The 17424-nt window shown below is 41.2% G+C and overlaps 1 protein-coding gene across 1 annotated transcript in view; it reads right to left on the bottom strand.

The window, feature by feature from the left end:
* Positions 1–2710: 2710 nt before the first annotated feature.
* LOC108729021 (microtubule-associated protein futsch) overlaps positions 2711–17424 on the bottom strand; it is a 52353-nt gene continuing 37639 nt past the window's right edge. Inside the window, exons 9-10 of the mRNA XM_018457922.1 lie at positions 3691–17398; positions 2711–3004 (exon numbers count right to left, since the gene is read on the bottom strand). Of these exons, the coding sequence (XP_018313424.1) occupies positions 2799–3004; positions 3691–17398 (13914 nt within the window). The 3' untranslated portion in view covers positions 2711–2798. The remainder of the gene's footprint in view (positions 3005–3690; positions 17399–17424) is intronic.

The following is a 17424-nucleotide window of genomic DNA, read 5'->3' as shown; positions in this document are numbered from 1 at the left end:
CTTCAAAGAACATCGGCCAAACGTTTCTCACGCAACTGGGATTTAAGTACCGCAATAGATAGAACTTCGTTCAATCTGTTATTACGAAGACAATGATTTCTTATGAAGAACGTGATTTCTTACAGCAGAGATTTTAATCCGTTTCTTTTGATTACCTCTCTTCCTTGAGTCTTTCTTTTGACGCTACGTTACGGTTTAAGCGGCCAGCAATTCTTCCTTCAAGGTCCATCGGTCGAGTTTTCTCTGCCATTATTGTTTTTCTTTTGAAGAATTCTTTTGAACAGATTATTTTTCACTCGATAGATCCTCCTTTATCTTAGGAGTTTACAAATGTCTTCAGGTGTTACATCGAATCGTATCTCGAGAAAACTTTTCTGCAACACCTGACTGCGAGATAGACGAGCTGCAAAATTATTTGTGCGACGCTACAATTATTCGATTACTGCAAGATACCTTTTACTATATTTTCCGTATCTGATACTTCTTTTAATAGGAATAACAAGGTGATACGTAGCCAGGTGAAGGTGATTTTGGGTGCAGTCCATTTGACATTACAAATGTTTCAAAGCATTTGATTAACCAATCGGAAGAAAGAATTTTATTAACTAATTTTATTAACCAATTAATAAATATTTCAAAATATTTGTAATATCAGATGGACCGCAACCTTTATTTCTTTCATAAAACAATGTCATTGTCCATCACGCAAATCTCGCACCATTATTATCAATGTCTGCAAAATCCATATCAAACTATAGAGATTAACCAATCAAAAGAAAGAATCAAATCTAATATCAAGTGTAGAAAACTTTGCTTTGATTGGTCAAATTCAATCTCAATCTCAATCTTTAGTCTGATATACGGGCATAAAAGATCGTCAGTGGTATGATCGCTGTTTTCTAAAGTATCATTCGTGTCACAATTTCAGAAAACAAAGGCCTCCAGTCGAAGGCCTAATTTAAAGAAACGATCCAAGATGAATTGTTCGTTCGTCGGATGGACGCTTTTTTGAGACATGTCATCATCGCCCTGCACTCTCCTTATGACAACGAAACTCTCTACAAATCTCTTCCGGCATCATCCTCGTCGGACTCCTCGGCTAGCTCGGACTGCGTCTTTGTATGGTTGACGCAACGAATCTATCAAGTAACCACCACTCCTCCGCGTATCTCTATTCTCTACGATATAGAAACACGACACACAGATAACTCCTACCCTAGTACTTCTCGATGGAATTTAGCTCCGTTTTACCTATGCACGAATAGACATTTATGACGAGAAAGGGGACCGTTAGTCACGTAACAACGAAGGATAATGTTTTTGCAGGTGAAACGTGGATCGTTCTCCTCGTGCCTCATGTCCTTACGTAATGTCCCGTTAAAGGACAATACACAATTCATCGACGACACGAACGATAAATCCTCCCGATACTTGCGCGTCCATCGAACGCGCGTTCTATCTCGTTCACGATAGCTACGTTTAGCAAAATATTTATTTTACAACTGTTGAAAGTTTTCTTCGTTGAAAAGGACTATATACTATTCCTTTAGACATAAAAGTATAATCCAGGTTCGAAGAAAATTTCTGACAATTACAAAATAAATTCTGATGAACGTGGTCAACAGGTCTGTTCTTTATCGATGAACTGATGCACACTGATGCAATAAGTTGACGTGAAACAAATATAGTATATTTCACTTCAACTTATTGCACCGTGTGCACCAGTTCAGAAAGTTCTTTGCTAAAGAATAGACCTAATATATGCCTCCCCGCGTAAGTTAAAATGCGGTACTTCTTTTCTCTCATTTTTTTCTTTTTTTTTAACTGATATACTAAATACTACGCGGTGCTCTTGAAGCGGCAGCTGTGTCAAAGATATTAAAAGTTTTACTTTGATCTGCTGATCGAGGAGAGAATGCGGGCGAGGAGGTCTCGCATCGATTATTCGATCCGTGTTCAGTGGATCAAAAATAGAAATATCCTAAAATCAATTTATAATTTTCGATAACTAACGCACAGATTGTCACAGGACCGCAGTGCTTAAGGACCGTCGTCGCTTTGCGATCGATCGTCGCTCATGCAACGTCACGATTATCGTTTTGCTTTAGCTTCAATGCGAAATCTTCGCAAAAATTCGACTTGAGCAGTGATCGATAAGATATTGCAGGCGGTATCAGCACACTACGGGCTGCGTACGGTGCAGAATGTGGAAATATAAACATCCGTTGATGAGCGCCGCTGTTATCAGCTCAACATGAATCTTATTCAAATGTAGATTTCTCCCTATTAATAATCGGCTTCTTAGAAGTAAATAATTAATTTATACCTTGTATCCCCGTGCACAAGAGAAGAAACCCTCGCGATCTCTCCCTTATTTTCTCTGTTTCTTTCTTCTCGTCGCCCGCATCTTCTCCTCGCGAAGGAATAAGGAGAACGTCCTAAATTAGATTAAACAATCCCAATTTGAGACCTGAGCGCGATTCACATAAAATCGGTCTCGCTTCCTCAGGATTGCCTCTACATTATTCGACGGGATTTCTACGATCCTGCTAGGCCGCGGAGCTATGACCGCGAGGGAATCTCGAAAATTCGAAATGCTGTTCGTCTTCGGGTCTCCTAGAAGGGGGGTCAGGAATCACCTGACGGGACGGTAGGTCGGCCTGAGCGCTCGACTCTTTTTCTCTTCTTTTTTTTCTATTTTTTTTGTCTGGTAGAAATGGGTCCGAAAACGCAGAATGATAACGCATTCCGGACGCCGCTCAGAACTCGACTATTACGGCTGAGCAGGCTGCCAATCCCTAGAACTCGAGCCTGTAGGCGCTGCAACTAGTCTCGTGATCTTGGAGATTGATAGTACACCTGGACGCGGACGGCGATAGATCTATATGGTTCGCCGCGAGCGCTTCCTCGTTATCGGCGACCCAGTAGCCCAAAGTATCGGTGTCATAGGTCGGAATCATGGTTACCTCTGAAAAAAAAAAGATATAAAAATAATCATTAAAGGCTCTAAGAATAAATAAAAGAAATAGTCAATAAAAGCCAAACGCAGATGTCAAAGCGCAGTATTCACACATTTATTTTTAAACTATTACATATGAAAAATATAAAATGTAATTGTATTGTTTTAGTCCTCTTCAGCGTAAAAATTAAACAATAAATATTAAATTAAAAGAGTCTAAAGGTAAAAATAACTAAATAAGACATAGATTATATATGGATACCAACAACTATAGATTATTCGCAAGTATAAATGAATTATATTTTGTAAGTTCTAATTGAATACGAAAATATGAATGATATGAAGATATGAAAATTATATCAGAATACGCTCGGAACATGTAGTATAATTAATAGAGACATTATTCTCATTTGAATTAATATTCGAATATGAATATGTTTATGATAAACCTTAATTAAAATTGCAAATTTAATTAATATTGCTTTTATCATGATCAAGATAAGTTTTGATACAATGATAAAAAAAAGTAATGATATTAAATAGTTAATAAATATTAGGAATCAATTAAATTGTCAGTCGACAATTATCGAGAAAAATATAAATAATATTGATCGTTGTAGAGTTTGAGATACATTCTTTAATTTTAAATAGAAATAATGTACAAACATAACAACAATTTATTGTGAAAAGATGTAAATCTATAATGTTTTCAACACAATCTTAATAAAAACTTTGAGCGTCGTAGACTTCCCGACTGGGCTCGGTGCCGCTAAAGACGTAATATCTTGCTCGGATTCTCTTGAAGAATTCTAAGGATGTGTAGTACGAATTTCCGTGATGAGGCACATACGCCAAATCCATGTAAACCGGTTGGACTTTGTTCTTCGAATCTTTCACCTTTTTCTCGTTCTTACCAGGACTTTCCGAACGTTTTTTGTTCTTAATGTTTTCCGATTGAATCTTCTTCGCTTGTTTCCGCTCTTTTTTCGGTGTACTGGGCGCTCCCTTGTTCGATACTTCATTGGTCACTGGTGCGGGGGAAGGCAGCCTAAGAGGTTCTCCCCAATTTTTTACAACATCAAAATTCAAAGTATCGGAAGTTGTCTCACTTGAGCACGATGGAGATTGAGTAGAGTTCTTCAAATTAAACTTTTTGGGCGGTTTAGGAGACGGCAGCCCAAGAGGGGTCCCCCATCCCTCCAAAGGATCTTTCTTCGAGTCACCTTTTGAATCATCTTTATCATCTCGGAACGAAGACGATGGATGATCTTTTTCGTCCGTTGCTTCATGTCGAAGACTACCATTCGTGTATCTGGGCGCTATTCCGCTGCTGAAGGTCCCTCCAGCCTCCTTCATCTCTTTATCCATCAAAGCTTTATCGAAGTCGAGGTCGGCCTCGTCGACGTATCTCTTTGCGTCCGGTTTTTCACCATAACCCCCGGCGGGCTCCTTTTCCACTGTGAATCGACTGTGAATGGGATCGCTGCTCTTCTGCATACCAGTCTCACCGTGGAAGGTTTTCATAGCAGATATCTGAGGCGGTACCGCTGGCAGCTCACCGTAAAAGCTGCTGCTCATCGCGGCCGCCGAGAATTCCACTTGTTTCTGCTCCTCTTGCTTATCAGAAGATGATTCATAGCGACGCGTTGCTTGCGGTGAATATCCGACTTGCGAGGTTGAGGAAAGAGACGAACTGGGTGGTTCATCGTCAGAATAAGTATGTCGCTCCTCGCTGCTACCCCATGGGTGTGTCATGACTTTGCTACGTGTGCTACTATGTTCACTCGGTGGACTGGCCGGATCCTTTTCGCTGATTACTTCGTCGGGACTACCGCCACGTTGCAACTCCGAGGATTTGATGCTGCCAATAATGCTACTGATCGCGCTTTCCGCGGCATCTTTGCTTGGCAAACGTTCGTCTACCTTTACATCAGTTTTCTCCGCCAACACAACTGTCTCGCCCTTCTCATTTGTCGTTTCTGTGACCTCCCTGGTGGTCGTTACTATTTCACCTTCATCGGATACCGTCTTCGTAGTCGTGACGATAGTTCGGATCATCTCGCCCGATCTAAATCCTTCCGGTGTGCTCGTTGAGGATCGACAATCGGATCTTTTATCAGGCGTCGATCTACCCGATACGTGAGGTTGAACTACAGCGCCGTCTCTGATCAACGGTGACATAGGAACCTCTGGTGTAGACTTGCCACTGAAGACGATGTCCTTGGGCAGCGATATATCTGGTGAAGACTTACCCGAATAACTTTTGTCATCAGATATAAGTTCTCGTATCAAAGGAGATACCGGATGTTCAAATTTGTCCGTGTCTAAGTGTTCTTTTATTGTAGATTCAAGTTTAGTTTCATGTTTGAGATCAGGTGTTGATTTACCAGAATCGGAATAAAAAGCTTTTACGTCGGGCGTTGTAGTGCCCGATGTCACGGTCGTAATCGTTTCCTTGATGATCTTTTCCGCAGGTTGGGTACTTTCCGTCAATTTTTCTAATAATTCCTCACCGGCCAAAGTATCCGTGCTCTCTTTGATGTCTGTCTTCGTAGTAACTTTTCCGTCCGGTCCGGTAATCGTGGTTACGGTCGTCACTATTCGCTTTACATCGGCGCTGGCTGCGTCAGACGCACCTTCGTCACTCAGAACTTTGTAGGTTGTACCTGAGGTAGGATCTGTGTAACTTTTCGAAGGATCAGCTTGTGCTAATTCGGTATCTGCTAATTCCTCTGTCACGATTGTTCGTGTTGTTCTCGTTGTAATAGTCTTCATATATTCGTCAGAATCTTCCTTCAAGTCGCCGGTTTCTTCGTCAGGAATGACAATCTCGCGTCTGATCACTTTTGTGATAATTTCAGGCTCGTCTTGTTCAATAATTTCGCGTTTGATAACTTTAGTGACTACTTCCGGCTCGTCATGTTCCATAATTTCCCTCTTGATGATTTCGGTAATCGCTTCGGGCTCATCTTGTTGAATACTCGGCTGTTTAATTTCTTTGACTGTTTCTTGTGGTTCAATTCCTTTCATAACTTCAGTTGTCTTCCCAGATTCCTCTTCTTTAATCACTTCATGTTTGATTGTCGTCTTACTTACAATAGCGTCGCCATTCGATTCGACCGCATGATCACCGGATGTAACTGTTGCCGAAATCCTCGCAGTTTCTTCAGGTTTTTCTTTATCGATAGTTTCCGCAATCTTGCTTTCTCTCAATAGCGTAACAGTTTGAGCAGATTGCACAGCTTTTATGTCTTCCACATCTGTTCTCGTTATGTGAGTTGTGGTTAGAGTAGATTCCGACAACTTTTCGGGCACTTTGCCGGTTGGTTCGATTTTGGAAGTCGCGTCATGTGTAAATTCTGGAGTCGATTTTCCAGACAACGTGGTTATATGTGTCGTTCGCATCTCCGTCATACCACCAACGAAGGCCTTGTGAAACTGGCTCTCGTAATCCGGTGGATAATCGGATTTGTCCAACTGTTGCTCACCCGATTCCGGATACATATCCCTGGCATCATGCGGCAGCTCGTAGTCTGTTGTTCCCTCATAGTGAAATATTGCCTTATCGTAGTCCTCTTCTGGTTCTTCCTCTTGATAAATTTCCACATCGATCACAGATTCTCTTGGGATCTTCTTCTTTAATATAATTTCTTCCAGTATCTCTAAGATAATATACCTGGGTAAAGAAGTCATGATGATTATCTCTTCGAGTATCACTTCCGTAATTTTCTTTCCTTTCTTTATGTATTCTTCCTCCAAGAGCTTTTCGATTTCCATTCGCTTCTCTTCTGATATCAGGATCTCCTCGTCTATATGCGGCTCCGATCGAGCTGGACTATCCTGAGTTGATTTGTCGGAAGGAATAGGTTCCGGACTTAAACTGGGGCTAGCAGAAAGCGCTGCTTTCGAATCCCTGCCATATCGATCACTCCCTGCAGGAGATATCTTGCCATCCAGACTTTCGCCTTTTGTAGTGTCGCCTGATTTTTCATGACCGTGAATGTCCTCTTGAGTAACATCTTGAGTTACTTTTCCAAAATCCACGCTAGTTGACATAATGAGTTGCTCTCTTTCTTCAGAAATATCCAGATCTTTTTCTTTCGGTTCTCCTAAGTCACCTTCAATTACAGTGCTTCTAGGTATTTTTTTCTTCACAATGATCTCTTCAATAATTGTAATAAGAATGTATCGCGGCACAGATTTAACAATGACCATTTCTTCCAAGGCTTCCGGCGTGATCTTCTTTTTTTTCGTAATGAATTCCTCAATAATATATTCTTCTACTTTTGCTCTTTCTTGCGGCGCCAGCGGTTCCGTTTCTGATTCTTTTCCGTATTGAGGCTCGGAGGCTTCATCGTCTACGAAATCGAAGACTGCGCTTCTAGGCATATTTTGCCGGTTAATAATGTCTTCTATTATCTCCATTACTATAAATTGGGGCACCGAATACGTCATAACTAATCTCTCGATCACTATCAGACTGATCTTTCTTTTCCTCACGATAAACTCATCTAAGATGTACTTCTCGATCTCCGCCTTCTTCTCGGCTGTCACTTTAACGACGTCTTCTTCTTCATCATCTGATTTCTCTATCTTGCTCGGTTGTCCGACATCCGGTTCTTTAAAATCGGCAAATCGTTTCTCGCGGATCTTCTGCATTTTTTTCTCGATTGTCTCAGGAGAAGTTATGGGACTCTTACTATCTTTCTTACATTCATCCTTCTCATCAAGTGGTTTCCCCATGTCGAAATGTTTTTCCTCTTGAGGAGGTAGCTTCTCTGATAATTTATCATCAAATAAACTGGCCGTTCTAGATCTGCTAGCCGGTGTTTTCTCACCAGCATCGAAGACGCTTTGCGAACGTGATCGATCCTTTGGAGTTTTATCCACTGGCGAACTAGCTCGCGACGATTTAGCAGATTCGTTTTTCGAGATCTTTCCGGTATCCAAACTTGGCGAAATTGATCGTTCTGCCTTTACTTCTGGTATCTGCGAAACTTTAATATCATCAAGCCTTTCACTGGCAACACTGGATGATCTAGACTTATCCTTTTGATCATCGGCTAAACTCGGTGACTTTGAGACATCGGATGGTGATTTCGGTTCCGTCTTATCACTGATAATGCTTAATGATCTTATCTTATCGATAATATCCGAATCATCGATTATACCAGACATTTTTAATCCGTCAACATCCATTTCTTCTATTGGCTGTTTATTGTCATCTACCGGCTTATCAAAAACAATGCTTGGAGATATCGGCCTGTCATACGATATAATATCGTCTGGCTTAACGTCCATTTTTCCAGAAACTGTTGAAGGTTTCTCCTCCACAGCTTTTTCGTGCGGTATTTTCATGTCGACGAAACTCGGAGATTTATCACCAGCACTTTCATGTTCTTTAACACTACCCTTGTCATCCGATGTCTTCTCATCGGACTTATCGCTAGCAACACTAGGAGATTTGCTTCGATCAACAGGTGGTTCTAATTTGTCAGAAACAGGCGATGTCGATTTTTCAAATAATTCCGCTTTCTCACTCGCAACACTTGATGATCTGGATTTATCGGCTGGTGGTTCCATCACGTCTTTAAGATCTGGTTTTTCCTCCGTAACACTGGTCGCTTTCGAGCCATCGGCAGATTTCTTCTCATCAGACTTTTCACTTGTTATGCTTGGAGATTTGCTCCTGTCAGGTTCTTCCTTCTTATCCGGAATTGGCGATTTCGCTTTTTCTATTGATTCTTTCTGATCAGACGTAATACTCGTGACACTAGGTGACTTGGATTTATCCAGCGACGATTGTTCTGTAATATCCGTTAAATCAGTACTACTCGGCGATTTCGATCGATCTTCGAGTCCCTTCGAATCAGTCGTAGCACTCATCGCGGTAGCTGATTTTGATTTTTCATCGGATTGTTCTATGACATCCTTTAAATCCGGTTTTTCTCCAGCAATACTCGGAGATTTAGAACGATCAAGCGATTCTTTTTGTTCTCCTGTAATACTAGAAGATCTCGATTTCTCTGCGATGACATCCTTCAAATCTGGTTTTTCTCCAGTTACGCTTGGCGATTTTGATCGATCTGCAGGTTCTGCAACATCTTTTAAGTCTATTTTTTCTCCTGCGATGCTCGGAGACTTGGAACGATCAATTGGTTCTTTTTGCTCGCTCTCAACACTGATGACACTCGGAGATCTTGACTTCTCCATCGGTGTTTCCGTCACATCCTTTATATCCGGTTTTTCACCAGCGGTACTGGGTGATTTTGAACGATCTGGTTCTTTAGGTTCACTAATGCCGCTTGTTACACTCGGTGATTGTGATTCGTCTAATGGAGGTTGCATTATGTCTTTCACATCCGATTTATCTTCTTCAAGTTTCGGAGATTTCAACACGTCTTTTGGTACTTCGGGTGATTTCGCTACTGGAAGCTGCTCCAGTTTGTCATCTTTAATACTTGTGACACTAGGCGATCGGGTTCTCTCGAAATCTACTTTTTCTACAGAAACGCTTGGTGATCTAGAGCGGTCACTTACTTTCTTGCTATCTGATTTATCACTAGCTACACTGGGAGATCTATCTTTATCATGTGATTCTTCAGTCTTATCAATAGCTTTAGGCGAATCTGGCCTATCAAAAATAGGGGATTTTGGTTTCTCTAAATAACGTTCCGTCACATCTTGAAGGTCCGGCTTATCCGCGGCTATGCTCGGTGACTTTGAACGTTCGGCCTCCTTCTTCTCGTCGGATTTATCGCTAATCGCGCTTGGAGATCTAGCTTCGTCAATTGGTCCCTTTTCATCGTAATGTTCACTCTTGAAAATAGGCAACTTTTCACTTACCGTCTCTTTCTCCATTATACTAGGCGATTTTAACTTATCAGTTTCTTTCTCATCGACTTTATCACTTAAAATACTAGGGGATTTATCGAGAGATTTAATATCTTGTTCGGATTTTTCTAAAGATATTGGTAATTCTTTGTCTACGGCCGGTTTAATTTCTTTAATAGATTCAGGTAATTTTTTTATGTCTTTTTCGATAGCAACGTCTTCTTCGGTAATAGGTGCCTTTGCAAAATACATTTCAGATTTATCTGTCGGTGACTTCGAGAAAATTGTCTCAGCTGGTGAAACGTCTTCTGAATGGAGCGATTCAGGTGTTTTTGGAACACCAATCGTTCCTTCTTTTTTAGGTTCTGGAAGCATCTTCTCGATTGGAAGTTTTGGTTTTTCAGCTAATTCTATTGGAGATTTCTGCGTTGTTGTATCAAGAGGTGAAGGAGATCGTGACTTTTCGATTTTTTTGACTGGAGAACTAGGTTTCTCGATCTTTTCTTCAGCTGGAGATTTCACTTTTTCAATTTTTTGTGCATCTTTCTTAGTCGGAGATTTCGATTCCACTCGTTCCTCTTTAGGCGACTTCGGTATATCTTTTTCTGCAATTTTATCTGATACTTCCAAATCTTTTTCCACAGGAGATTTCGACTTTGTAATATCTTCCAATTCCTCTGGCACCTTTGGCTTATGCAATTCTGATTTTTCCAAATTGTCTTCAAGATCCTGTGAATCACGAGGATCAGCAGATAACTTTTCCAAGCTGTCTTCCGGAGTAATCTTATCCTTACCTTCTGGCGCAGATTTTTCGGAAATACTATCTTTCTCGGGAGTACTTATGTCCGAGTGCGAGTCTTTATCTAAAAGTAATGAATCTTTATCTGGTGTAGATTTAGCAGATACATCTTTAAGAGAATCATCTGGAGTAACCGTTTTCGTAAAAGTTATGCTGCCGCTTGGACAGATCTCAGTTTCCTCTCTGCCATCCTCGCTACATGCTGTAACCAACATCCTTTTGACAGTGCCATCGTCAAATGGTTTTGGTATATTTGCTGTTAATGTTTCTTGAGGGCTCTTTTCTTCCTTAATTATTGGAGCTTCTTTAATTTCTGTGGTTTCTAATGGTTTAGATTTCTTATCGTCTTCAAATAATTCTATTTTCGGCTCTTGTGTGAAGCCTGTTGCATCTGCGAGTTTTGTTTCTGCCTTCGCTTCTTCAGCAACTTTTTTAAGTTGCAATTCCTCGACTTCTTTAACCGCAGGCTCAATTTCTTTCATTCCAAGTTTTTCATCAATTATCTTTGGGCTTGGTGTAATTGATTTAGAAATATCTGGTGCGTCAATTGATGGTCGCTTATCAGAGAAGTCTTTGGGTGGTTCCTTACTTGAGTCTTCGATTGAAGGTTTTTCTGCTTTGTCGGAGATTGATGGCGTCAATGTTGTAGCAGTCTCTTTCTGAAGAATATCATCCGTCTTTTCCTTAGCCTCGTCTAAATATTTCTCAGTAGTATCGACAATTTCCGATGTTTCGGATATTTCCCGTTCTACAGGTTCTCGTTTCGCATCAATTGGTTTAATGTCCTTTGCAATTTGAAGCTCTTCTATTTCCACCTTTCCTTTGGTTTCTTGTACGAACTTCTCGTCTGCTTCGATCACTTCACTCGTGGTATCTTCCACAGATTCTTCAATGTCTTCTTTTTCTTTCATCTCGCTCGCTTTCTCGGGAGACGTGACTGGTACATCACGTACTTTATATTCCTGCTCGACAGCTTCAAAGTCGTCAATCACGTCTTTCTCATGTTCCTTCGCAGCTGAAGACGAAATCTCTGAAATCGCTTTCTTCTTTGTGTCAGCCGTATCGGAAATCCTTCTGGGTATACTAACAAATCCATCCACTTCCTCCTCGACATCCTCCTCTTCGGATGTGACCGATAACTCCTCTGCAGCGCTCATTTCTTGCTCAAGCGCAACTTCTTTCTTGTCTTTTTTTAACTCAATTGGACTTTTTTTCTCTTCAGTACTGAGCATTTCTGTGACCGATTTTATTTTCTCAGTCAGTACTTGCGACTCTGGAATCGCTTCCTCCTTGATAATATGCGATAATTCTTCGTCAGTTACACTAAGTATTGTATGTCTCGGTATTTTTCTTTTAATGATAATTTCTTCGATAATCTCAATAATGATTCTCTTAGGCACCTTCTTTTCACCACATATTTCTTCAAGTTTTTTAATATTAATGTTATCTCCCTTGGTAATATATTCGTTAATAATATATTCTTCAACTTCCGTTCTTTTTTGCGAAGTTATCGATTCCGTTTCTGGAACCTCTGTCTCTGGAACGCTAGGTATCTCAGCGACTAATTTTTCTTTTTCGTCCTCAGATATCTTTTTAGAAATTGCTAATAATTCTTCCTCCGTAACATCAAGTACCGTATTCCTGGAAATCTTCTTTTTAATAATAATTTCTTCGATAATTTCGATAAGAATTTGCTTGGGCACTGACTTTTGAATAGAAATTTCGTCGATTGTCGATGCGGTAATCTTTTTCCCCTTAATAACGTATTCATTAACGATAAATTCCTCAATATAAGTCTTAAACGCGCATTCATCGATTAGTTCTTCTTCTCCAGTTAAAATATCAGGAACTTCAGCAGCGGATTCTTGTTTCGCAGTTATATCTATTTTCTGTTCCTCTGTTATCTGCTCCTCTGCTGATTGCTCTGGCGATTCTTCCGGCGATTTCTCTTGAATTATTTCCGATAATACTTCTTCAGGAACGTTTAGTATCATATGTCTAGCAAGTTTTCTCTTAACAATGATCTCTTCAATAATTTCGATGACAATCTTCTTAGGCACAACTTTCTTAATCGAGATTTCTTGAACGATTTCTATGGTAATTTGTTTTCCTTTAACAATATATTCGTTAAGGATATATTCTTCGACCTCCATTCTCTTTTCAAGCGTGATAGATTCCTTCAGCCTCAGAATCTCTGGATCGTCCATCACACTTTCTCTGGAAAGTCCCTTCTTCGTGATAATCTCTTCGATAATGTAAATCACGCGTTCTCTCGGGATGCGCTTCGTTACGGTGATATATTCGATCACTTCGATAGTGACCTTCTTCTTCTTCGTGATAATCAATTCCTCGATTATTTCTTCAACTGGCACTTCTCTGCTGAGAATTTGCTTGATATCCTCCGGCAACTCACGATAACCAATTTCCAATCCTTCGTCATATATCTTGTCTGTGACAAATTTCGGCGAAGTTGGCGTAGAACCGGGAGTCACCATCACTATCTCCGCCTTCGCCGGCGAAACCTTTTGCTCGAAGCCGATCACGGATTCTTCTATTTCGTCCTCCAGCTTCTCCTCGAAAGATGGCCGTTTCGCTACTTCCTTCACGCATACGCCCTCGATACCAGCCTGCATCACATCTACCCGGGATGTATCATCGTCCGCCGGTTTTTTATGTTGATCGCAAATATGTTGATCGTCCTTTAATATTTCCTCACAAATTTTTTGTGCATCCTGTTTATCTTTCGTCACGTCCTTCATAGGCGATGTTACAATATCGTCCTTTTCTTTCACCACTTTTACGCAGGGTTCTTCCTTTACCTCGAGAGCGCCAGATTTCTCGTATGGAAGTTTGTCGGGCTTCTCAAATTTCTCAAGCTCTTCATGAATCGGAAATACTTCAGTAACATCAACTTTCTTCGGCATCACAATATCCTCGTGAACAAGATTGAGTTCCTCTTCTTCTAATTTAGCAACCTTCTCTGGAGATATTTTTTCACTTGGTATAGAAGGCTTCCTTTCTGTTAAAATTGGGGAGATTTCTTCTTTCGATGGCTTTCTATCCGTCGAAATCGGTGAAATCTCTTCTTTTTTAGGAGCTTGCTCGAATAACGTTTTGTCGGAAAGAAAATCGTCTTCTCTGAGAACCTCGGCGACTTTCTTCACAATTTCTATGACATCCTTGGGTTTATCTTCGAGCTCGATACCGGCAGTGCCAGCAAGGACTTCTCCGACGTCCCTAACAGCTTCTTTCATGTCTCTATATGGACCCTCTATTTCCTCTTCGTATTCCTCTTCGAATTCTTCATCTTTTGGTATAGCAAACTTGACCTTGTCCGGTTCTTTTATGTCGGGCAAGTGGCTCTCAATATGTGGCTTTATTTCTTCCAATTTCTCAGCCACCCCTTCCAAGGTATCCTTTACTGTATCTTTCAGGGCGGATGGCGTTTCATGTATCTCAGCTATTTCTTCTTTAATTTTGTCTTCCAAAGATTCCAATGAATCTCTTAAACTATCTTTCACAGTTTTGAATTTTTTCGAAGCTTCCTCCAAAAGTGCCTTTATCTCTTCTACATCTTCTCCGATATCTTCTTCCTTCAAAAGTTCAATCTCCTTCGCAATTTCCTTGTCTTCAATTAGTTTTGTTGGCAAAACGACGCCTGGTGATACGTCCTTTGCAAGGAATGATTCCTCGATTTTGGCTTCTACTTTTTTAATTTCATCCAACTTATCAGTAGGAAGCTTTTCTTCGATATCCGGCACTCTCTTCTTCTGTGCGTCCAGTATCTCTTCCTGTATAAACGCCGCGGTTTCCTTGATGGCAGCTACTTTCACGTCAACAGTCGTAGGTTTCGCCTCTTCGAACGTTTCAGGTTTGTCAACAGGTTTGCCAATTTTAGGGAACATCTTCTCCATATCAACCTCTTCCAAGAGCGTCTTCTCTTGCACTTTTGGTTCTTTTGGAGAACTTGATTTTGAGGAAGATTTTTCATCGGAATCCTTCTCAGAATCCTTCTTTTTCTTGGTCAATTTATCGATACCTTTTTCGAATTTATCCGCTACTTTGCCAAAGAAACTAAAAACACCCTTCTGCTCTTTTGCGGGCGGGGTGGGCAATTCTTTACCTTCTTGTGCAGTTGGCGATAGCTTCTCTTCTTTTCCCTTCTCGAAATCTTCCATCCTGTAGAGCTTAGGATCAACTTCTTCATGAACCGGAAGATCGGCAACCTCGTCTGGTGTTTTAACAATGTCTCTTTGCAAATTCGGCATCGCCTGACGAACATCAAATACTTTGACTTCCGGCTTGGCAGCCGCGAGAACAGCTTCCGGAATGATTTCCTTTTTCAGCTTTGCAGGAGCATCCTTCTCCTTTACTTCTTCAATAACATGTTTCTCGTCAATATCCTCTTTTATTTCATCTAACGGTATTCGTTCGTCTTCTGGCAAAGTCGGAGCAGTTGTGGTGGCCCCCGATTCTATTGTCGAGATTCGTTCCTGAGATTCTTCCATCTTTTCGAGAATATTCTCCTTCTGATCGACGTCCGGCTTTATATCCGTATCGGTTGTTTTTTTCTCCGATGAATCAAATTTATCTGGACTTAAACTGGATGGTTCTTTCGTGATGTCCTCGCTGTCTTTTTTACCGGAGTCGTCTTTCTCTTCGGCTTTTTGTATGATTTCGGCTGCGGATGCTATTATCTCTTTTACTTCTTCCTGTAATTGTTCCTTATGTTCCGTAGATAACTCAACAATTTCTTTCTCTTCTTTATCCAAAATCTTTTCTACTTTCTTTTCCGGACTATCATCTTTTCCCTTTTCCTCAGGTTCCTCCTTCTCGCCCTTTTCCTTCATTGCCTCCACGTCTTTTAGTACTTTTGCCTTTTCCGACTGAGCTTCGTCGAGAACATGCTTTTGTTCGCCCTCGCCGCTCTGAGCAGAATCTTCAGTGTAAACCTCTTCTTTCTCCACGATAAGATATTCGTCCTCTTCAGTTAATTCTTGACTTTCTTTTCTTGAACCTTCCTTCTTAGGTACATCTTCAATCTCGGCGGTAACATCCTCTTCTGTAATATCCTCCTCTTTCTTATCAGTGGCTTCAGCCGTGATTTCATCATCACCTTCAAAACGATCGTCCTTTCGGATCTCTTCGATTCTTTCCGCCTTTTGTAAAACAGCTTCAATTTCTTCCACTACTTCTCGCTCTTCTTTGAGATCTGCCAATACTTTACTTTCTATTGAATCTAATGATATATCTTCAGATTGTTCGATTAAGCTCTTATCAATCGGTTTTACAACTTCTGGTTCTACGCCAGATGGAGTGGAGACCGTGGATGAATCGGTAGTGCCTTTGTCGCCCTTCACTTTACGAATAACACCGTCTTTGTCCGATTTTACAGACGCGGTCGGAGTACTGCGAGTAGATTTCGCCGGACTACCCGGCATACGGGCTTTATTGGGACTAACCGGTTTCGCGCGACGACTAATCGGCTTCCTATCCATTGGTTTAGGTTTTGCGGTCATCTTGACAACGGGCGCTGCAGAATCCTTCACGGCAGACTTCTCAACTTCAGATTTCTTCTGTTCCACCACTTTTCTGTTATTAGCTTCCTTAGCACTCTTGGCTGGAAGACTTGGAGCAACCTTGACCGCCGGTTTCACCTTCGGTACAGCTTTCGATATCTCTGTCTTTGTTGCAGCACCATTCAGAGTCTTCTTCGGAGTAGTCGGGGAGGATTTCACGGCGTCTCTTTTCTCTGCACCAGAAGGTTTGGCTTTTTTCTCAATCAACTTCGGCTTCGGAGTTACTTCGCTTTTCTTCAATTCAACTTTCACCTTGCTTTCTTTTGGTTCTTTCTTTTTTGGTTCGGGCTTGGGCTTCGGTTCCTTAGGTTCCTTAGGTTCTTTAGGTTCCTTAGGTTCTTTGATTTTCTCAGATTCCGGTTTGATTAAATCAGACTTTTTCACATCGTCTTCTCGTTTTTCGGGCTTCTCCACTTTAATTGGTTCCTTCTTGGGCTCCTTTTTCACCTCTTTCAGTTCTTTTTCAATTTTCTTACTCTCTTTTGCCTCAGTCTCGATCTTCTTATTTTCCACAACTTTCTTCGTTTTCATTTCGGTCTTAGGTTTACTAGCAGGTATAATCGGCGTCGATTGAAGGATACTCTTGGGTACAGTCTCGTCTACGGCCTTGATGGACTTGGGCTCCGATGGTTCTCTCTTCTCTTTCTTTGGCTCCAAAATTTTCTTGGGCTCTTTCTCGATAAGACTAAGTTTTTGTTTGGTTGGTTTATCTCTGAGTGTCGCTAAAGACACTGACGGTGACAGAGTCTTCGCTGAACATACTGGATGCTTCAAAAAGTCCAGATGTTTTAATCGCTCGAAACCTTCGAAGATCTTGTGTTGCGGCGTGCTGCCGGGAAAGAGAATCCGCGTGATGTTATCCTCGGGATTGGCCGGCTGCCAAACTAGGAGTGCACATATCGACACAAGATTCTGTATCGGGAATGTGAGATTGTTCGAATCTTTCTTGTGAGAACCTGCAAACAGCTTCGAATCTGACGTGTGCCACTTCGCCAGGAATTCGCGCACTTCGCGACTGTCCTTGCTCGGGCTGAGCACGTACATATCCAGCGTGCCGTGGCCCACCTTGTGATAGAGGTTGATCGGATCGGGATCTCTGTAGCAAGGATGGGCGCGAAGATTAACGTGTCGAAGATTCATCACCATCTCTTGACCAATGTCAGTAAGGTTGAAAATGAGTGGATCAATGTCCTTATCGCCGTCTGGTGAATTTGATTGTCTTCTTTCCTACATTATGTATATTTTTAATGAGA

Source organism: Mycetomoellerius zeteki, unplaced genomic scaffold, assembly GCF_001594055.1.
Source record: "Mycetomoellerius zeteki isolate Tzet28-1 unplaced genomic scaffold, Tzet1.0 scaffold690, whole genome shotgun sequence".
Taxonomy (NCBI): Eukaryota; Metazoa; Arthropoda; class Insecta; order Hymenoptera; family Formicidae; genus Mycetomoellerius; species Mycetomoellerius zeteki.
Note: the sequence above shows the minus strand (reverse complement) of the source record. Positions and strands in the feature narration are given on the sequence as shown.